General features: G+C 59.3%; 1 protein-coding gene across 1 annotated transcript; it reads left to right on the top strand.

The window, feature by feature from the left end:
- Nucleotides 1-8,957: 8,957 nt before the first annotated feature.
- On the top strand, nucleotides 8,958-17,364 carry IRAK1 (interleukin 1 receptor associated kinase 1). The gene is made up of 14 exons (XM_049644486.1): nucleotides 8,958-9,102; nucleotides 9,186-9,353; nucleotides 9,475-9,606; nucleotides 9,725-9,828; nucleotides 10,034-10,222; nucleotides 10,462-10,526; nucleotides 10,719-10,833; nucleotides 11,791-11,903; nucleotides 12,389-12,596; nucleotides 13,015-13,080; nucleotides 14,561-14,797; nucleotides 15,445-15,880; nucleotides 16,286-16,429; nucleotides 16,837-17,364. Exons 1-14 carry the CDS (start codon nucleotides 8,967-8,969, stop codon nucleotides 16,896-16,898), a joined length of 2,175 nt encoding a protein of 724 aa, XP_049500443.1. The 5' UTR covers nucleotides 8,958-8,966; the 3' UTR covers nucleotides 16,899-17,364.
- Nucleotides 17,365-20,809: the final 3,445 nt, after the last annotated feature.

Here is a 20,809-nt window from a genome sequence, read left to right as displayed (position 1 = left end):
TCCTTGCCAGTCCTTAGTGATCAGGAACCATAGTTGACAGTTCCAATCAGTAGCTTAAGAAAAAATCGCGTTTGTCTCTTCCGGAATGGTTAGAAGCAAGGGAGTTTGCCCCCATTCTGTTTGCAGAATCATAGTTGGCCTTCGTAGTGTTTCTGTACCCATTGCCCTATGCTGCAAAAGCAAGTCCCACAACCAGACCCACTCTGCTGTCGACCCTCTGGGCTTCACTTCTGACTCCTCCCCAGGAAGGGAAGGGGGGGGTGGTTGGAGGAGGAGGCGAGTCCTTCAGGACCCCTCTTCCTTCAAGGACAAAAGGCTCCTGACCCCGAAGTAGCCTCGCACTCCCGGCACCCACAAAGGATGCCTATCCACGAGAGTACAGCGTCCGGCCAGTTTGTCGTGGAGACGCCGTCCGTTCTGGTCGGTTGGGTTTTTATGCATTACACTTAGTCCAGTGGAATGTGACTCCTGGAACCAGTGTCAAGACAAGAGCTGGCCTCCCCATCAGCTCAGTACCATCTGGTCCTGGGAAGACGAGCGTGGGGCCCACCATGCCCCCCCCCCTTTCACCCAGGACCGTTCAGGGGCTGCCTGGGCGTTGGTGGTTGAGGGCACAGCATTTCAAGTGTCATTTTCCTTCTACCCGGCCTGACCTGCAGCCCCTCACTCCCCGGCTGCTTCTCCTTACAGTTCCGAAGCCGCAGGCAGCGCCTGGGGCTCTGTAGGGTTTTCTCTCCTCCCCTTTCCTCCACATTCCCTCTTCTGCACCTAATAAAGGCACCACGAGTAAGTCACCATTAAGCAGGTCGCCGTGGTGGTTTGTCGCCCTGGCAGGCAGGGGCCCTGCAGCTCCCGTGCCACCCCTGTCCTGGGTCAGGTTGATGGGAGGTTGGAGGGAAAGCCAGGCCACGGGATTCTCACCAGCTGTGTCCAGCCCAGTTTGGGGGTGTGACCTCAATTTTGTGTGTACTCGGCCACCCCGAAGATTGGGGGCATCTTTTAGGGACTGTGTGAAGAGTACAGAAATTAACCAACAGCTTTTAGATACCTGTCTGTGGGGCTAGGTCACAGAGTCCCTTTCAGTCACCCCAGCCCTCGTTCTAGCTGTTAGTTACTACCTCCTCTCCCAACAGAATGCCATAGGCCCTCGAGCTCCTCCCACAATGCCTAGCCCAGCTCTGCCCTGCCCACTGGTGGGCCTGCCCTAACCAGTGGAATTGCTGGCCTTGACACTGTAGTGAAGCAGGGCACTGAGCCACAGCCAGGCTCTAAGACAGCTCCCTTCTGCCGCTGCTGTATTCCCACATCAGAAGGCACAGGAGACACCTAGAAATGCCCCGTTCCCCAAGTCCGTCAGTGCCAAACTACCCAAGGACCCCAGCCCCTCAACTTCCTGGAGGGTACAAGCCGTGGTGGTGGCCCGGGGACCCTGGCCACAGCCGGCACCTGGCTTCTACTCCTGAGACCCCGTGCAGGTGTGGGCAACAGTCCGTTCAAGGGCACCGTTCCTGGCTCGAGGCCACCAGTGGTGGCACTAGGACCCGGAGGAGCCCCAACTTGTCACCTGCTCCTCTGCCCAGCTTTTCACTGCTGTGACAAGGGTGTGAAAGAGGGTACTAGTCCGAAACAAACTGCCATGTTTAGAGGGAAAAGGGTTTCTCTAGCTGACAGGACCTCTGCATTTAAGTAACTTTTAATAAAGCAGCCGAAGCGCAGGAAGGAGCAAAAGGTATGAACTGAATTCACCAGGTGGGGCCGACTGGATCTTGCAGGGCCCAGGTAGAGCCCGGCAGCCAAACTCCGTATCCCCTTTCCAGAGCATTCCCACCCGGCTCTCGGGGCTGATGGAGCCAGGGAAGGTCACAGGTGCCGGTTCTTGGAGAAGCCTTTTGCGCACCCTTTCCTAGCCAGTGTCCCCCCGAATCGTTTCCTGATCGGAGTTTCACACACAGATTCTAGGACTGATGGGCCAGACCTCAGGAAGCGAGCTATGTCTAGAGCCCTGCGGGCCTTTGCCTAGCCAGTTCCAGGAGTCCTGGCTCGTGGGGGTGGGGGTGGGGGCAAGCATGGCAGCGTCGTCCCGCCTGTGGTAGAAGCCCTGCTCCTGTGCCCCTGCGGCCCCACCGTGTCGCGTTCCTGATCTTACTCTGTTCTCTGTAAGGGCCCCCCCTTTGCTCTCTTCATCAGTAAACTCGTCCACTCTGGAGGGGTTTGTTGAGTCTCCATTTTTGCGTCTTTCTCTTTCAGCTACTGTTATCGATCTTTAGAAAAGGCATAGTCTAATTGTTATCAATCGCTAGGATACTGCCTCCCCCAGGGTCTGAAGTTACATATTAAATGGTAAAAAAAAAAAAAAAAAAAAAAAAAGTGAACACTGAAACCTGTTCTTGACAATTCAGAAGGAAAACCTAGAAAACATTTGGCAGAAAACCACATTTCAATGTTGCTGAATGAATAAGACCAAGCTTTTGCAGAAATGCTGATCTAAAACAACTTGGAGCTTGGCCTGACATGTGGTGAGTGCTGCAGGAAAAGGGGAATCCAGCCTGAAGCTGCTGGGTCTGAGGCTCGGGGCCATCCTGTCCTGTGGGGCCGCCCGCCTGGTCCCAGACCTGTAGGAGCCCAGCGCTTGGTGTGGGAAGCAGAGTTTCACCAGTGACTCCAGAGGCCTGCAACGTCCTCACCACCGAGCACCACCTGTTCTTTGCTCCTTTCTCATCTCGACAGGGCCCTCCCCAAGTGCTGGTTTTTCAGTAAAAAGGGAGTTCTAGGGTCCTAGGGCCCAGGCAACTAGGAAGGTGAGCGTGAGGTGTCCCTTTCAGCCTTGGCCTGTGCCCTGAGGACATTCCCCCCGCTCTGCTCTCCCTGGGGCCCAGGGCCTAGGTGAAGCGGTGCTCCCTTCTGCGCTCGGAGGGGAAGACAGTGGCCTGAGCACCCACTGTGGTGCGTGTCCCCCTCGCCCCTCACCAGCGAGAGCCCCTGGGCCGGAGGGACGGCAGGCGTAAGAACAGGTGCCGGGCGGAACCGAGACCCTCCGGAAGGGAAGTCCGGCCTTGGAGTTTGAGAGCATCCGGGAAACCTGCAAATTGCCTTTGCTCCCCAGCCCCCTTCCGGCTCCCCTTTTCTCAGGTCCTCGGCAGCAAGAGACAATGAGATGAAAAGGCCAAGAGGTTTGGCTCCTGCCCACTGGTAGTCCCTCTCCCTCAGTGTTTGTGTGTCCAGTGACAGAGCTGTTCCTCCTGGTGACCCTGATTATATCCAGTACCTTATAGACTATACGCATAGGCCTGCTTGGTCTCTATCCTGGGCTTTTGTTTTGCTTTTTAGCTTCGCTTTTAGTTTTTCTGTCCCTTTTATTTAAAATGCACCAACTAGACACACAGAGCAGTTGAATTTTTATATATATATCTGTATATTGCACAATTATAAACTCATTTTGCTTGTGGCTCCACACACACACACAAAAAGACCTGTTAAAATTATACCTGTTGCTTAATTACAATATTTCTGATAACCATAGCATAGGACAAGGGAAAATAAAAAACAAAAAAAAACAACAAAAAAAAAAAACAACAAAAAAAAAAAAACAAAAAACTACAAATCTGTCTGCTGGTCACTTCTTCTGTCCAAGCAGATCCGTGGTCTTTCCTCGCTTCTTTTAAGGGCTTCCCTGTGCCAAGCTAAGGAGGCTCCAGGCAGCGTCCGGGTTTTGCACTGTTTCTCCCATGCTCGTGAGAGAAGTCCCAGGATGCTGGTGCGAGTCAGTTCACCTCAGCGGGTGGGCGCGAGAGCGCTTCCTTGCCCTGGCAAAGTCTGGAATGTAGCTGGCACCACCTGGCTCCCTTTGCCGTCTGGGTGGGGCAGCTGGAGTCCACGGGGAGGGGGTGGCCTGACCCCCCGCCCCCGCCCCTCCCGGTGACGCAGTCAGAGTGATGGCGTCTGGAGGGCCGGCTCAACAGGCCTCCCCACCAGTAGGGCTCCCGCTTTGCCGAGACTGGAGGGGAGCTGGGGGGCCTGTCACCTCTCTGAATGTGTGAGCTGCACCAGGTAGAGCACCAGGGACCCCAGAACCACATACGAGAGTCCACCGGGTCCCCTCTAGGAGGTGGCAAAGACTCCAGAAACATCCCTTTCTCTTCTCCCCCGTCCTACGAGTAACCGCATTTGCTTTTGTAATTCTTAACGAGCAATATCTGCTAGAGTTTAGCCGTAACACTTCTTTTTGATTGTTTTTTTTAAGTAAGTAAAAAACACCAAAAAAAAACAAAAACAAAAACAAAAAAACAAAACCCAGAAACTTGTTCTTCCAAAGCAGAGAGCATTATAATCACCAGGGCCAAAAGCTTCCCTCCCTGCATCAGTACTTCTTCTGAGGCCTGAACCAAAAGAGAAACGCTCATAAGCCCTTTGGGTGGCCAGGCTAGCCGTGGGCCCCTCGGAGGCCCGGGCCGGGGCAGCCTGTGGGCCCAGCGTGGGGCCGGCTCCAGCCTGCGGTCAGTATTAGCGGTGGGTCACAGCGTCCTTCCCACCCAGCCTGGGGTGGGGGCAGACGAGGCGAGGGGGCCGTTGCCGCCGGTGTTTGCCGCTAACAGGTGGGTGTCCACGTGTGTCCACTGAAAGCACGTGCTTTCCGACTGAAATCAGCGCCCGAGTTAGCCTCACGCGGTGACCTCTCGCCCGCCTGGACGGAGCAGGGCCCACCCAGTCGAGTGTTTCTGGGGAGCTGGACGGTGGAGTGCAAAAGGCTTGCAGAACTTGAAGCCTGCTCCTTCCCTTGCTACCAAGGCCTCCTTTTCCGTTTGATTTGTCACTGCTTCAATCAATAACGGCCGCTCCAGAGTCAGTAGTTGATGAATATATGACCAAATATCACCAGGACTGTTACTCAATGTGTGCCGAGCCCTTTCCTCGCGCTGGGCTCCCGTGTACCCGGACACTGTAACGTGTGCTGTGTTTGCTCTCCTCCCCTCCTCCTTCACCCTCCCATTGTTCTGGGGTTTTTCCGTTTGGGTTTGGTTTGGTTTTTCCTTCTCCTTTTGTGTTCCAAACATGAGGTTCTCTCTACTGGTCCTCTTAACTGTGGTGTTGAGGCTTATATTTGTGTAATTTTTGGTGGGTGAAAGGAAATTTGCTAAGTAAATCTCTTCTGTGTTTGAACTGAAGTCTGTATTGTAACCATGTTTAAAGTAATTGTTCCAGAGACAAATGCTTCTAGACACCTTTTCTTTACAAACAAAAGGATTTGGAGGGAGGGGATGGTGACCAAGATGAGGGGGGCTGTCCTTTTTCCCCAGGAGGGGAGTTCCGAAGAGATGACCCCTGCCGAGATCAGCCAGAAGCCACCCAAGGAAGTTAAGCCTAAACCAACGGACCAAATAGCTGATGTGTTGCCATTTTCAAAGAGCAAAACCAGGTTTCGTTCCACCCAGTGGATTCTATTGCCTTTTTTCCCCCTGAGATTATTAGCATCATCATTACTTTCAAGGACAGACGAGGTTGGTGTCCCTTTGAAGGGAGACAGGAGGGGTGTGGGCAGAGCCGACCTCGCATCAGCGGGAGGAGGATAGGGCCATCCCGAGCAGCACAGCTCAGACAAAAGGTGGTCACCTCCCTGGGGACCTCCACTGTGGCCACAGAGTCAAGTGTGTGTTCGCAGGGCAGATGGCCACTCTCCACCCGATGCGGCTCTTCCTGGATGGGCCAGGTGATGGGCATTACCATTCGGGACACCTCCATCACATCCCACCCTGTCCCGAAGTCCACAACACTTCATGCGACCTGTAGATTCTTCACCATCCGGGGTGATCTGATGATGGGGGAGGGGTGCACTCTCTTTGCTGTCATCTGATCCCCAGCAAAATTTGGGCATGACAAATTCGTGCTTCCCTTTCCTTGGCAAAACCAGATCCTTCTGAAAAAAGCCGTTACCCACACCATTGTTCTGGGCTCATGGAACAGGGACAGATGTGTGCTCCCTTAGCACCCAGCCCCCCCCCCCCCCAAGGCGAGGACAATGCTGACTGTCAAGACTATTTGCACATGGGAAGAACCAAGCAGGGTGGCTGCCCCCTCCCGATTCGCAGTGACACCGGTCGCCCTAGACAGAGGAGCTCCAGCCGGAAACCCGGCCAAGGGTGGGAGAGAGGTGTGTGCGGGCCGGGGAGCAGCCCAGGACAGACTTGGTTAGAGATGTCTCCAAAAGCCCTCCATCACATTCACCTTTGGTTTTTGTGTTTTGGGACAATTACTTTAGAAAATAAGTAGGTTGTTTTAAAAACAAAAAATATTGATTGCTTTTTTGTAGTGTTCAAAAAAAGGTTCTTTGTGTATAGCCAAATGACTGAAAGCACTGATATATTTAAAAACAAAAGGCAATTTATTAAGGAAATTTGTACCATTTCAGTAAACCTGTCTGAATGTACCTGTATACGTTTCAAAAACACCCCCCCCCACTGAATCCCTGTAACCTATTTATTATATAAAGAGTTTGCCTTATAAATTTACATAAAAATGTCCGTTTGTGTCTTTTGTTGTAAAATCAAGTGATTTTTTCATGAGGTTCTTTTACTATTTGAAAAGATGGGCAGCACGCAGTTTTATTTTATTTTTGTAAGTTTTTTAATACGTGTGAAAGCAAAGAATACTCAGCATGCCTTTCTAAGTGACGCGTTTGCACCTTTTGTTGGGAAGTACTGTATCCTGTGCTGTTAGCATTCTCGATAAATCTCTCTGTGAAAGTGACTCAAGGTCTGGGCTTTCATTATCAGACAGCTCACAGGACAGCATGGTGGTGTCTCCTGATTCCATCTGGCTGCCCCCGAACACGACAGCCAGCCGCTGTCAGGACGGCCTTGGGAGGAAAGAGCAGTCTCCTCCATATACCACCTCCCCCTGGCTTCCGAGGCTACGCCTTCCAGGCACACTGCTCCTGCGTGTGACGGGGCGCCCTGGGGTGGCAGGCCGGGAAGGGCCCGGCGCGGGGGCGGCCCGCCGTGCCCCAGGTCCAGAGGCCAGCGGGCCGCAGGCCTTCTGCACGGAAGCACAACTTTCCCGCTCCTGGGGGCCGTGGCGGGGGCGCCTACTCTGTCCAGGTGCTTTGGTTAACACCCAGCCATCCCCCGGCTGCGGCTGCGGCTCCTCCTGCGCCTGCCGCCCGGGACCCTCCTGAGGCCTCTGCTGACCCGGCCCCCTGCCCACAGGGGGCGCTGTCATCACCGTGGGTGTGCAGACCTTTTGCAAAGCCCGCGTTCAGGAGCTGCGTGCCCTGCCGCAGCAGTTCTCAGCAGGCTGTTGCCGGGCTGGAGGGAACGACGCCTCAGAGCCCGGCTTCACATGCAAATGTGGACACAGCTGCTAAAAGGTGCACTCCAATATCCTGGCCTTGAATGTTAAAACAAAGGGTTGAAATGCGACCTGTGTATACTGAACATTTCTCGCGTGCCGGCCCGTCCTGGGAGCCGCTGTCCAGCAGTGAGCAAGGAGGAGCGCGTTGCTCTTCCCTTAGAGCTCAGTGTGTGCGTGCAGGAGGCTTTCCCGCGCCAGAGTCGGTTGTCTTTGTAAAGGCTGTCCCATGAGAAGCCACTGGGGCTCAGGGTGTGGCTGGCAATGGCTGTGGCTTCTGGGAAGAGCCTCCCATCGGAGGCCCATGTCCGGAGAACGGCCTGGAGGGGAGCCCCACTACCGGTCGGGACTGGGGGCGGGGGGTCAGGGAAGGACACCTGTTGCCTTGCAAGCACGCATCCAACTGGAGAAACAAAAGAGGAAGGCACCGCTGCTGCTTGCTGGGGTCTTCCCCCATCTAGTGGGGGAGGCAAACAAGTGCAGAGGCTCCAAAAGGACGCCCCAGGGGCAGCAGGCAGCTCTGCCCAGAGGGAGCTAGGGGCCGAAGGTCCCCCAGGTAGGAGGGAGCAGTGAGAGCAATGGGCCTGTGGGGAAGAAGCGGACTCCCGAGATGTTCAGGGAAATGAGCGGAGGATAGTGGCTGCTGGAATGGAGGAGCGCCAGAGAACCCAAAGAAGTCCATGGCTGCAGAGCACTGTGGGAAGGGGCAAGAGACACTAACGTGGTGAAGACCTCAAGGAGGCTGGGAGCCGAGCTTGGTGCCGGGGAGAGGCTGGAGTCTGCGGTCCTCGCAGGGGGGAACGCCGAGTGAGCCAGAAGCATGGCCACCAGAGGGAGGAGGGACGGCGGAAGCTGAAGGCCTGTTTTTAAGAGGCGTAAACACGTTTTATGGGCTAGTGGGAAGAGGCCAGCAAAGAAGGAAGACTTGCAAACACCGCAAAGAGCTAACAGTTGCTGGAGCAGGTTCCTCAAGGAGCGGAAAAGATAGGATGCAGGGCAGAGGAGGTGGGCAACAATGCCCTGAGCTGGGTAGCCTGCCCTGCAAGCTTCCAGACGCTTCTCCCTGCGCCCGGCCTTCCGGCCAGCTGCCGGGACTCGGCGGGGGTCCTCTGTGTGGCCCGTATCTGACCTGGCCCTGCCTGGATCTCTGACGACTCTGCACTGCCTCCCACATGAAGCCAGAAGTTCCTGCGGGGACCTCCCGGTGACTCTCCCAAGGCCCGGCTGTAGCCCGGTCTGGCGTGTCCCGGGCCGTGCCTCGCCCTTTGTCCCACGGCTCGGAACCGCGCTCCTCCATCCCTCGGGGCCCCATTCAGGCGGCCCCTCCTCCGGGAAGCCCGCCCGGCCGCCTCACAGGGCGAAGGGGCGCGGCCTCCGCGGGGAGACACCACGCGCGGCGCCCCCGTCTGGCCGAGGGTCGCGGCGGCGGCGGCGGCCGGCAAGATGGCGGCGGACCCGGACCCCGCCCCTTCCGCCCCGCCGGGCGCCGCACGAGGCCGGCTTAAAGGGGAAGTGAGTCAGTGTCCGCGGACCCGGCCGGCCAAGGCCCGCGCCCGCCGCGGCCCCGAGAGGCCCCAGGAGGCCCTGGCGCGGCGGCGGCGGCGGCGGCGGCGGCGGCGGCGGCCATGGCCGGTGGGCCGGGCCCGGGGGACCCCGCGGCCCCCGGCGCCCAGCACTTCTTGTACGAGGTGCCGCCCTGGGTCATGTGCCGCTTCTACAAAGTGATGGACGCCCTGGAGCCCGCCGACTGGTGCCAGTTCGGTGGGTGGCGGCGGGCTGGGAGAGGCTGGGGCGGGAGGCGCGCGGGCCCCGGGCGCCCTGGCCTGACGCCTCCCGCCCCGCAGCCGCCCTGATCGTGCGCGACCAGACCGAGCTGCGGCTGTGCGAGCGCTCCGGGCAGCGCACGGCCAGTGTCCTGTGGCCCTGGATCAACCGCAACGCCCGCGTGGCCGACCTCGTGCGCATCCTCACGCACCTGCAGCTGCTCCGCGCGCGGGATATCATCACGGCCTGTGAGCGAGCGGCCCCGGGGACCCCGGGATCCCGGGCTGACCCAGGACCTCCCACGGGACTTCTCCCTCCTCCCCCTCCCCCGCCTGGGCCTAACCGCCCTTTTCTTCCCTGGCATCCCAGGGCACCCTCCCGCCCCCCTTCTGCCCCCCGGCACCAGCACCCCGAGGCCCAGCAGTCCCCCTGCACCCTCTGAGGCCGAGGCCCCCCGCCCCCGGAAGTTGCAGACGTCAGCCTCCACACTCCCCTCCCCAGGTAAGAGGGGCCCGGTGTGGGGCTTGACGGTCTTTTGGAAAGGTCCGTCTTGACCATGGCCACTGCCGTAGACCATGCCGCTGGTCTCTCCCTGCCTCTCACTGGTGTCTTTATGAAGTTTTTCCAGGCTCCCAAACCCATTCTGGGGCTGAGCTGGGTCCTGTCCCAAGCCCTGCTGCCCTCCAGCCACCACCACCATATCCAGACCCTTCCTCTACCAAGGTAGGTGGGGCCTGGCGGCAGAGAAAGAGTCAAGACGAAGAGCAAAAAAGGTAGCCTTTGGTACACTTGTGAACCCCAGCCAGCCAGGAGGGCCGGCCAGGAGGCAGCTGGGGTAGCAAGAGCTTGTGAGTTTCAGGCGCAGGGGAGGGTTTGGGGCACAGAGGAAGACAGAGGACTTCACCTGATCCGGGGTATCTTCCCACAGCCTAACCCGGAGAGCCCAGTGTCCCTCCTGCAGGGGGCCCACCCCTCTCCATTCTGCTGGCCCCTCACTGAGATTTCCCAAGGCACCCACAACTTCTCAGAGGAGCTGAAGATCGGGGAGGGCGGCTTCGGGTGTGTGTACCGGGCTGTGATGAGGAACACGCTGTATGCTGTGAAGAGGCTGAAGGAGGTGGGTGCAGCACCCCCGCAAAGGCCCTGGCCGGTGGTCAGCAGACCCTCGCTTCTCTGGGCCTTCCCCGGGACACGCTGCCCCGTGTACCTCCTTCAGCCCTCTGATTCCCCCGGTTCAGGGTCCCCAGCCCCTCGGTTGTTCTGGGCCCGGGACAGGTGGCAGTGAGAGTGGCCGTCAAGCCTTGGCCGCAAGGGCTTCACGCTGCCTCCCGCCCTCGTTTTCCTTGGGGGCCGCAGGGGGCAGACCTGGAGTGGACCACAGTGAGGCAGAGCTTCCTGACCGAAGTGGAGCAGCTGTCTCGGTGAGCCTGGGGCGTCCCCTCCCGGGTGGCGGCAGAGGGAGAGCCGCGTCGGGGCCCCGTCGGCCTCCAGGACCGCGGACCGCGGTGCCTGGCTGCCTCGAGCCCCCGGGGACTGCCCACCCCCACGACGGCCAGCTGGAGAGCGTGCTGGAGGCTGGAGGCCAGAGCCCTCAGGTCCCACTTTTGAAGCAGGTTCCGTCACCCAAACATCGTGGACTTTGCCGGCTACTGCGCCGAGAGCGGCTTCTACTGCCTCGTCTATGGCTTCCTGCCCAGTGGCTCCCTGGAAGACCGCCTCCACCTCCAGGTAGGCCTCCTTGGCCGCGCACGCCTCTCCGGCCCCACAGCGCTGTTGGCACCCGGGCGCTCGGGCTCCGTGAGTGGGTCCCACCAGCAGGCAGGTTTGGGTCCGGGCTTCGGCCCGAGGTGGGTTGCCACGTTCCCCGGCACCCTTTCCCGGGGCCTCCCTCTGGCTGCTCCCGCGCGCTGGGAAGCCTGGGTCGTGATGCCCCTAAACAGGGGGTCACTGGGGCACCCGGGTGCCTCGGGTTAAGCGTCTGACTCTCGATTTCAGCTCAGGTCACGACCTCACGGTTCGTGGGTTTGAGCCCCGGAGGCGGGCTCCGCACTGACAACATGGAACCTGCTTGGGCTTCTCTCCCCCTCTCTCTGCCCCTCCTGTGCTCCTGCTCTCTGAGTAAATAAATAAATAAAGTTAAAGATAAAGAAATAAATAGTTAAGAATCAATCAATGAATCAAATGAAATCAAATCAAAGGAGGGTTATTGACTCAGTGGCCGGAGTCAAGCTTCTCCCTTTTGCAAGCAGAGTAGCTGAGGGGTCTTGTCAGGATTGCCCCCGGAGAAAGGGGGCGGCGGACCGCACCATCTGGACCCACGACTGAGCCCCCTCTCGTGACGTGCCCACAAGATCCAGGGGCTCACGGCGCTCGGGGACTTCAGCTCTGGAGATCAGCACGCTGTGCTGGGGGAGGTGGAGAAAACGCCTCCCTCCCCCGACATCCCGCTCACTCCAGGAGGAAGGGTGCACCCCAGCCATCCTCCCCTCCTGGGAAGAGCTTAGCCTTGACCTTCTTGTGAAGTAGCTCATGGACCTTTGGCTCGTGGTTTTCCAGAAGGGGAGACTGTGGCCCAGGCAGTGAAGTGACTTGTCTAGACCCCGCAGTGAGAGGCGGAGGGAGGCTTGGGGTCCAGGAACGGGGGCCCTTCCAGCCTCTTCTGTGCCCCTCTGCTTCCTCTGCCAGGCCTGCCCCCCTCTCTCCTGGCCTCAGCGACTCAACATCCTCCTGGGCACGGCGCGGGCGATTCAGTTTCTACATCAGGACAGCCCCAGCCTCATCCACGGAGACATCAAGAGGTGAGGAGGGGACGCGGCCAGGCCCCTGCGGCCTCTGACGGCTGTCAGAGCGGAGTCTGCCGCAAGGGAATGATGCTCCCCAACCTTCTGCCGGCAGGGAGCAGTGGCGCTCGCTCTCCGAGTCCCAAGGAGCCCTGCTCTGGGTGTCCCCCATGAGAATAGGCCTGTCCTCTCCTGCCTGAGGCTGAGGTGAGGGACGGGCTGCAGCCCCGAGGCCCGGGCCATCGGAGCCGAGGGCCCCGGGTCACGGAGAGCCAGGCGCGGGACAGGTGTGGAAGCAGAGGCCGAGGACGGGCCCCACCGAGGAGCAGGGGCTGGCCCGCGTGAGGGAGCCCCCGGGCAGCGGGACCGCCGGCCGCCGCCAGCCACTTTCCGTGGGCGAGGCGTAAGCTGGCAGCCCGGAGTCCTCTTCCGTCGGCGCCAGGCAGGTGTTGGGGTGCGGAGCGGGCCGGGGCCGAGCTGACGCCGCCGCTTCCCTTCCCCAGCTCCAACGTCCTTCTGGATGACAGACTGATGCCCAAACTGGGAGACTTTGGCCTGGCGCGTCTCAGCCGCTTCGCAGCGGCCAGTCCCGGTCAGAGCAGCACCGTGGCCCGGACGCGGACCGTGCGTGGCACTCTGGCCTACCTGCCCGAGGAGTACGTCAAGACGGGGCGGCTGGCCGTGGACACCGACACCTTCAGCTTCGGCGTGGTGAGCCGCAGGCCCCTCTGCCGCCTTGGGGAGGCGACGGGGGGGACGGGAGGCCGGGGCCCAGCGAAGGCACCGGGGCCTGGAGAGCTCCCCGTGGGGCCAGAGGCCGACCTGGCAGGAAGCTAACGGAGCTTCGGCTCCGGGGCCCCTCCCTCCCTGACACGGGCCCTCGCCTCCGCCCTGCACCTCACTCCCCGCGTGTGCTCCCGCCGGAGCTCCGGTCCCATAACGCGCGGCTCCGTCCTTGCCGGCAGCCGGTCCCCATCTGCGCGTCCGAGGGCCAAGCCCCTGTCCGCCCGGATCTGTGCCTCAGCAGCCTCTTTGGGCCGGTCCACCCCACGAGCCCCCCCACCCCCGCGTGTGGCCCTCCCTGCCATCCCAGAAGCCACCGCCACACTCTCCGTCCCGCCCTCTCCAGGTAGTGCTGGAGACCCTGGCTGGCCAGAGGGCCGTGAGGACGCATGGTACCAAGACCAAGTATCTGGTGAGTCTCCTGAGGTGGGGCAGCGAGGGAGGCAGAGGAGAGAGAGAGACAGAGAGGCGAGGAGACAGCAGGGAGAGAGGCAGAGAGGGAGGCAGGGAAGCGCTACTCCTGGTAACCAACAGGTGCAGCCCTGGAGGGTGGAATGATCTGGAATGCAGTGCCCCACAGAAGCCAGCCTCTGCTACTGCTGACTCATCTTTGAAAGCAGGCAGGGCTCCAAACAGCTTCCCTTGACCTTGCCGAGGAAAAACCTGTCTGTCTTCTGCAGATGCTATGGCCTCTCCAGCCCCTACCCGGGCTGTGGGCGGGGAAGGGGGTGGCCCAACAGGACAGTCCCAGAGCTCGGGGCCAAGAAGCTGTGGTGGGAAACAGAACCCAGGGCCCCAGGGGAGGCAGTGGTGGGAAATCGGGCCAGCTGCTTTCCGTTCGTCTCACCGTGGACTGAGACCTGGCTTCTAGTCCCAGCGTGACTGTCTTGGAGCAAATCCCTGCTCGTCACTGGGCCCGTTTCCCCACCTGCAAAGAGACTTTGTTGTTTGCTTGAGAGAGACAGAGACCGTGCAAGTAGGGGAGGGGCAGAGAAAGGGTGAGAGGGGATCCCAAGCAGTCTCCGCGCCGCCAGCACAGAGCCCGACGCGGGGCTCGAACCCCCCAAACCGTGCGATCGTGACCGGAGCCAAAACCGAGTCGGACGCTTACCCGCCTGAGCCCCCCAGGCGCCTCTCCCCTGCGAACAGACTTAATCCCCGCACCGTGCTCAGACACTTCCTGGGCCGCTCCATCAGTGTTGGTTCTGTACGTTTGACAACTGGTGTACCTCCTGCTGCCCCTGTTCCCGCCTCGGGGTTGCTTCTGTCCGTTCCCAAGTTTCACCGGGTCTGAGCCGGAACCGGGGAGCCGGACGGGAGCCGTGCTTCCCTCGCTGGCCTCATCCATGAGTACATCCCTCTGTCCTCCAGACTCAGCCAGCTCCCTGCTGCCTGCCCCAGGGCCTTTCTATGAGCCCTTCCTTCTGAAAGACCCCCCCACCCCCACCCCAGGTGCTTCCTCCTGGTCCTTCCCAAGTCAGAACTCAAGATGATCTCCAGTCCTATTTGCGCCCCTGGGTACCTCTCTCCGGGCCACTCCCCTCCCTTCTTAGCTCTGACCTCTGGCGAGTTCGTGCCTTCAGATCCCAGCTCGAGTGCTACTTGCTCAGGCCCTCGTCAGAAGCCCCACGGGCCTGTCCTTTGAAGTGTCCCATTGCTTTATGGGCTTGTTGGTATCTCTCCCACACCAGGAAGTCAGTTCTATGAAGGTGGACCCAGAGCGCTCCGTTTGTCACTGTGTCCCTAGGGTGTGTCCCGGCAGTGCTGGGCACACAGTGGGTGCTTAATAAGTCTGAACAAAGACCACAGGAGTCCGTGATGAGAGCCTGGGGAATGGGACTGAAGGCACGACCTCCCCCGCAGTGGCCACACTCATAGTATCTGTCCCACAGAAAGACCTGGTTGAAGAAGAGGCTGAGGAGGCTGGGGTGGCCCTGAAAAGCACCCAGACCACACTCCAAGCAGGTCTGGCCGCAGACGCCTGGGCCGCCCCAATTGCCGCCCAGATCTGTAAGAAGCATCTGGACCCCCGGCCTGGGCCGTGCCCCCCCGAGCTGGGCCTGGCGCTGGGCCAGCTGGCTTGCTGCTGTCTGCACCGGCGGGCCAAAAGGAGACCCCCCATGACCCAGGTAGCCCTGCACAGCGGCGTAGGGTGGGAAGCACTTGGGACTCTGCTGCCCATGGGGGACAGCAGCGTGTCGGGAGCCCTGTGTTCCCGGTGCTGCTCCGCGGGGAGCCGGACGTGGCAGCTGCCGGACCTCTTTCTAGAGCCAGGGTCTTCACATGTGTTTCGCTTGCCCTTCAATTCCGCTTGGGGTGTCCGGAGCCCCGCCGAACCCCACCTGCCAGACACAAGTAAAGGGTTTTGCCGCGCCCCCTTCTGGGTACACTGTGCCACTGCATCTGCCTTTCCCTGGCCCCTCCCTGCCCCTCCCCTCTTTCCCTCTGCCCATTTGAGGGCAGGGGGGCAGTGAGGTTTGCTTTCTGGAAGAGAGGGAAAAGCCATTCTTGGTCCTTTATCTTAGGGGCCGTGACTTCTCGGCATTCCTTGCGACAGGGACAAAAGGGCAAAGGACAGATGCAGGGCGTGCCGGCTCACTGGTCCCCGCAGCCCCCCAGGAAGCCCGAGCCCCAGGACAGACCATGGGTGGCCCGGAGCAGGGCCCTCTTATGTGAGGGCCGTGACCGGTCCACGTGGCCAGTCCTGGCCTGCCTGCGGAGAGCCACGGAGACCCCACCCAGGCCACCCCCTGAGAGGGTCTCTCTGTCCTCACAGGTGTATGAGAGCCTGGAGAGGCTGCAGGCGGCCGTGGCGGGGCCAGCGCTGGAGCCCGAGGCTGCCGGCCACGGCCCCCCTTCCCCCCAGGAGAACTCCTACATCTCCACGGCCGGCAGCGCCCCGAGCGCTGCCGGCTCGCTGCGGCCCCTGGCGGTTCCCCCGGGAGCCCCAGCCCCGGCTCCAGACTGGCTCCAGAAGGGCCCCAACCAGCCCGTGGAGAGTGACGAGAGCGTGTCCGGCCTGTCTGCTGCCCTGCATTCCTGGCACCTGAGCCCGAGCTGCCCCCCAGGCCTGGCCTTGCCCGGCAGCCCCGGGCAAGGCGCCGCCGTGTGGGCCCCGGCACCCCTCGGGAAGGCCGGCGGTACCGAAGGGGGTGCCACCCAAGCGTCGAGCTGGGGGAGCGGCCCAGGGCCCCGGCTGACAGCTATGGAAGGTAGCTGGGGACCAGTGCCCAAAAGAGAGACCAGGGGCCTCCTTTGCTGACGGTCCCCATACGCCCCACCCCCAGCCCTTTGGCAGGAGAGAACTGGGGGCCTGCTCTTAATCACCCTGTGTCCTTAGCGAGCTCCAGACCCTGACCTCCAGGTGGGTGAGAAGAGGCCAGGAGCTCACTCCCTGAAAGCTGGGAACAAGGAGGGCTTTATGCAGGACGGGGTTCCTGGCCTGGCCAGGAGCTGGGGCAACGGCGCGGCCCCTTCCAGGCCCTCCCGTCAGAGACGGCACCGAGGACATGTGTCCCCAGGGGCAGGGAACTAAGCTGGGGCTGGCCAGGAGCGTCCCTGACGAGTTCCCGGGGACAGCGGCCCCTGCAGCTCAGAGGACACTCTCTCCACCCCAGGACCGCTCTTGGGTAGCTCTCTGTCATCACAGCCACCACAGATCGTCATCAACCCAGCCCGGCAGAAGATGGTGCAAAAGCTGGCCTTGTATGAGGACGGGGTCCTGGACAGCCTACAGCTGCTGTCGTCCAGCTCACTCCCAGGTATCCCTGGGACCGGCCCCCATGGGGCCAGGGGCTAGAGGCACGGGTGCGCCCTGTGGCCGGCCGGCCTCCAGGGCCGCTCGGGCTCGCCTCCTCACGCTGGCCCCGGACAGCAGAGCGTTTGTTCCCGTCGGCATGGACGCGGCGCCTGCTCCCGAGGGGGGTGGAGGGGGTGGGGGCAGCTCCGAGGCAGGCCACCCCTTGCGACGATGGCTGGAGACGGGCCTGCCCCCCACACCTCCCTCTGGAAGCTGTGTATTCGGGGCGAGGCCTCGTCCCAGCTCCCTCACCTTCTCTGCCGAGAAGCCCAGAGGCCGAGACGGGAGCACAGCCCGGCCCTCGAGCCAGGCCTTCTGGCGGCCGGAGCGCCTCCCGCACCTGCTGACTGCCCTTTCCTCCTTCTGCAGGCTTAGGCGTGGAGCGCCAAAACAGGCAGGGGCCGGAAGAGAGCGACGAATTTCAGAGTTGATGTGTTCACCTGGCGGATTCCCCGAACCTGGAAGTCAAAGTTCTCATAGTTGGAAGTTCTCGTGGCTCTCGGATCCTCAGCAGCCCGTGGGCGGTGGGGGGTGGGGGTGTCCTCCTCGCAGGCTCCAGGCGCGCGGGCACAGGCTGGGCTCAGAGCCGGCTGCTAGCCGTCGACAGGCAGGACACCGCAAAGGCCTGCCTTCGTTCCGGCCTTTGGGGGACGGGCGAGCTGTTCTCATCGGAGGGGTGCAGGGGTGTGGGAGGAATGCGTGTCTGAAGGCTGCCGGCCTCGCAGGCCAGGGGAGAGATGTGAGTGTGGCTGCCGGGTGGAGCAGGGAGCTGGCTCCCCTAAGAACTGGGCAGGGCGGCCCTTAGCCCTTCCCTTGGGACTCAGCTGAAGCCCTGGGGGAAAGGGGCCACCGTGTGGGACAGAGCCAATGAGGCTGCGCCGCTCCCCCCCCCCCCCCCCCCCCCGCCCCGGGCTCTTGTGATTCGGAAAAGTGAGGTGTGGCCGTCCTATGGTTCAGTTCACTAGCTAGAACGAGAGTTCGGAGCCACCCCAGAGAGCCCAGAGGTGTCCCCTCACCGGGCTGGTGTCTGCAGGCTTCACCGGGGACCTGGGAGCCAGCCTAGCGTGATCGCCTGGCACTCCGGCCCACCCCCGGGGGCGCCTCCCGACGGGCGTCGCGCCAGCCCCGGCTCCGGAGGCCACAGGCTCAGCCTCCGGCCCGGGCACCGATCGTGACGGAGGGGCCACGAACCCAAGGCTGGGCTAAGCCCGAGCCTTGCGTTACCCGGCCAGCGAGGAGCCCCAGGAAGGGGGGGCGTTGGAAGCGAGGCGGAGAGGGAGGAAGAAAACGGGACTCACGTTGTGAAAAGCAAGTCCGGTTTCGTGTAACTGAGTGTCTTCAAAAGCAGCACGGGCTCACAGTGATTCTGTGTCTGCGGTCACGAGTCACACTACGTGCCCCACGAAGCTAGGCGTTGGTGAAGTCCAAGCCATCCCGGAGGAATAAAAGCTTACGTTTCCATCTCTGCCTGTGCTCGTGCAGTTTTTTTGCCCTGAAAGCCTCGAGTTCTTCCAATGCTTTTCGTCTCGGGGTTCGTAACTATTCAACCCAAAACGTTGGATGCGCTCCCCTCCCCCCAAAGATCGTCTGGAGCCTCTGGTTTCCACTCCCATGCATGTGATGGGTTTTGATGCTACGGTCATTGGTATCGTCCTTTCAATTTTAATTGGTCATTGAGAGTTTCTGGAAATGCAGTTGGGTTTTTAAGAATGGCTTTGCATCTTGAGCCTCGCTCAGGCTCACTTATTGGCTCTAGTAGGTTTTTTAATGTATTTACTTATTTTGGTGCCAAAGCCAAGGAATGAACCAACCTCTAGTCGTTTTGGGGGGGCGGTAAATACCTTGCAGTAGTCTACTTACACAGTCAGTTCTTCTGGAAATACAGAGACTTACTGCTTCTTTTCCGATCTGTGTGCCTTTCTTCTTTCCTTGTTGCACCGGTTAGGGCCTCTAACCAAGTGTTGAATAGAAGTGGTGAAAATGGACGTCCTTGCCCTGTACTCAAACTTGGGTGCAAAATGTTGTCTTTCACCATTGCTGATATCCCTGGGGAGGTTTTGCATCTATGTTGATGAGGGAGGTTGGCCTGCAGTTTTCTGGTAATGTGCACCTGGCTTTAGAAAGCGTTCCCTCTCCTCTAACGTTCTTTAGGGGCTCGTGTATGCTTGGTGTTACTTCGTTAAGTGACTGATGGGTTTGCTGATGAAGCCGTCTCCACAGGAGTTTTCTTTGTGGGAAGGTTTTTACTTATAATTTCAGTTCCTTTAGGGGCACCTGGCCGGCCCAGTTGGCAGCATGTGTGACTCTCGATCTCAGGGTTGTAAGTTCGGACCCCATGTTGGGGTATAGAGGTTACTTTTAAATCTTTAGGGGCACTTGGGTGGCTCAATCGGTTAAGCATCTGACTCTGGATTTCGGCTCAGGTCATGATCTCACTGTTTGTGGGTCTGAGTCCCACGCTGGGCTCCATGCTGACAGCACGGGGTCTGCTTGGGATTCTCTCTCTCCTTCTCCCTCTGCCCCTCTCCCTGCTTATGCTCTCTCTATATAGAAAGAAGAAAAAGGCATGGAGCCTGACGTGGGGCTCGATCTCACCACCCTGGGATCGTGACCCAAGCTGAAATCAGACGCTCAACCGACTGAGCCACCCAGGTGCCCCAATCTTTTCCAGCTTCTTACAGTATAACCTCAGGTCATTTATTTTAAACCTTTCCTGGGGCACCTGGCTGGCTCAGTCAGTGGAGTGTGTGACTCTTGATCTCAGGGTCATGAGTTTAAGCCCCATGTTGGGCACAGAGCCTACTTGTAGGAAACAATTAAAACTTTCCTTGTCTACCTAAGCATTTTTTTTTTTTCAACGCTTTTTATTTATTTTGGGACAGAGAGAGACAGAGCATGAACGGGGGAGGGTCAGAGAGAGAGGGAGACACAGAATCGGAAACAGGCTCCAGGCTCCGAGCCATCAGCCCAGAGCCTGACGCGGGGCTCGAACTCACGGACCGCGAGATCGTGACCTGGCTGAAGTCGGAGGCTTAACCGACTGCGCCACCCAGGCGCCCCTACCTAAGCATTTAAAGCTATAAATTCCCTTTAAGAACATCGTTAGCTGTATTCTATGCCCTTAGATATGTTCTATTTTCATTATCATTGAGTTAATAGTGTTTTTTTCATTTTTTTAAGGTTTATTATTTTTTGAGAGACAGAGCATGAGCAGGGGAGGGGCAGAGAGCGAGGGAGACACAGAATCAGAAGCAGGCTCCAGGCTCCGTGCTGTCAGCACAGAGACCGACGCGGGGCTCGAACTCATGGACCGCGAGATCATGACCTGAGCCGAGATTGGACGCTAAACCAACTTGGCCACCCAGGCGCCCCTGTTTTTTTGTTTTTAATTAAGTAGGCTCCATGCCCAACATGGGGCTTGAACTCACGACCCTGAGATCAACAGTCACGTGCTCTAGCCGACTGAGCCAGCCAGACGCCTTGTTATGCATTTTTAATTACATTGTAGGACAGAGAATTTACAATGTCTAATTTCATTTCTTTTAAAACGATTGAGACTTGTTGTATGGTTTAGCAGATGGTTTAGCTCGGCGAACATTCCGTGTGTATCTGAAAAGAGTGGATATTCCGCAGTTGGTGGCGCGAACTACAAGTGTCGTTCGGCTCGAGGTGATTGGTAATGTTGCGTATGTCCTCGGTAGCCGAGCGGATCTTCTCTCCACCGGCTGTCTCTGGCCGACTGAAAGAAAAGTATCACAGTCTCAAAATGCACTTGTGGATTTGTCTTTCTCCTTTCGGTTCTGTCAGATTTTACGGCATCTGATTTGAAGCTCTCTTTGGGTGCGTATGCCTTTAGGACTACCATATGTTCTTGATAAGTTGACCCTTTGACGACCAGGAAACGGCCGTCTTTTTCCCTGGTAATGTTGCTCCTTTCGACATCTGCTCTGTTCGGTGTAGCCACTCCAACTTCCTTATGCTTACTTTATTTCTTGGTGTGACTTTTTCAGTTGTGTTCTTTTAACCTGTCTGTGTCTTCCTTTCAAGTGGCACCTGTAGACGGCCTGTGGCTTGGTCTCGCTTTTGTAACCAGTCTCATAATCTCTGCCTTTGAATTGCTCTGTTTAGCGGCGCCTGCGTGGCTCAGTCAGTTGAGCGTCTGACTCTTGATCTCAGCTCGGGCCGTGGTCTCACAGTTTGTGAGTTCAAGCCCCAGGTCAGGCTCTGTCCACGCAGAGCCTGTTTGTGATTCTCTCTCTGCCCCTCCCCCACTTGGGCTCTCTCTCCCTCTGTCTCTTTCTCTCTCTCTCTCTCTCAAAATAAATAAAGAAACTGGGAAAAA

Source organism: Panthera uncia, chromosome X, assembly GCF_023721935.1.
Source record: "Panthera uncia isolate 11264 chromosome X, Puncia_PCG_1.0, whole genome shotgun sequence".
Taxonomy (NCBI): domain Eukaryota; kingdom Metazoa; phylum Chordata; class Mammalia; order Carnivora; family Felidae; genus Panthera; species Panthera uncia.
This window is presented reverse-complemented; position numbering and strand designations above follow the sequence as displayed.

What these genes read in the sequence shown, in the direction of transcription:
- IRAK1 (XM_049644486.1), top strand. Translation starts at nt 8,967, where the DNA reads ATGGCCGGTGGGCCGGGCCCGGGGGACCCCGCGGCCCCCGGCGCCCAG. An exon ending in CTCCACACTCCCCTCCCCAG is followed by an intron (nt 9,607 to 9,724) that starts GTAAGAGGGGCC and finishes GTCTTTATGAAG; the next exon opens with TTTTTCCAGGCTCCCAAACC. An exon ending in GTACCAAGACCAAGTATCTG is followed by an intron (nt 13,081 to 14,560) that starts GTGAGTCTCCTG and finishes TCTGTCCCACAG; the next exon opens with AAAGACCTGGTTGAAGAAGA.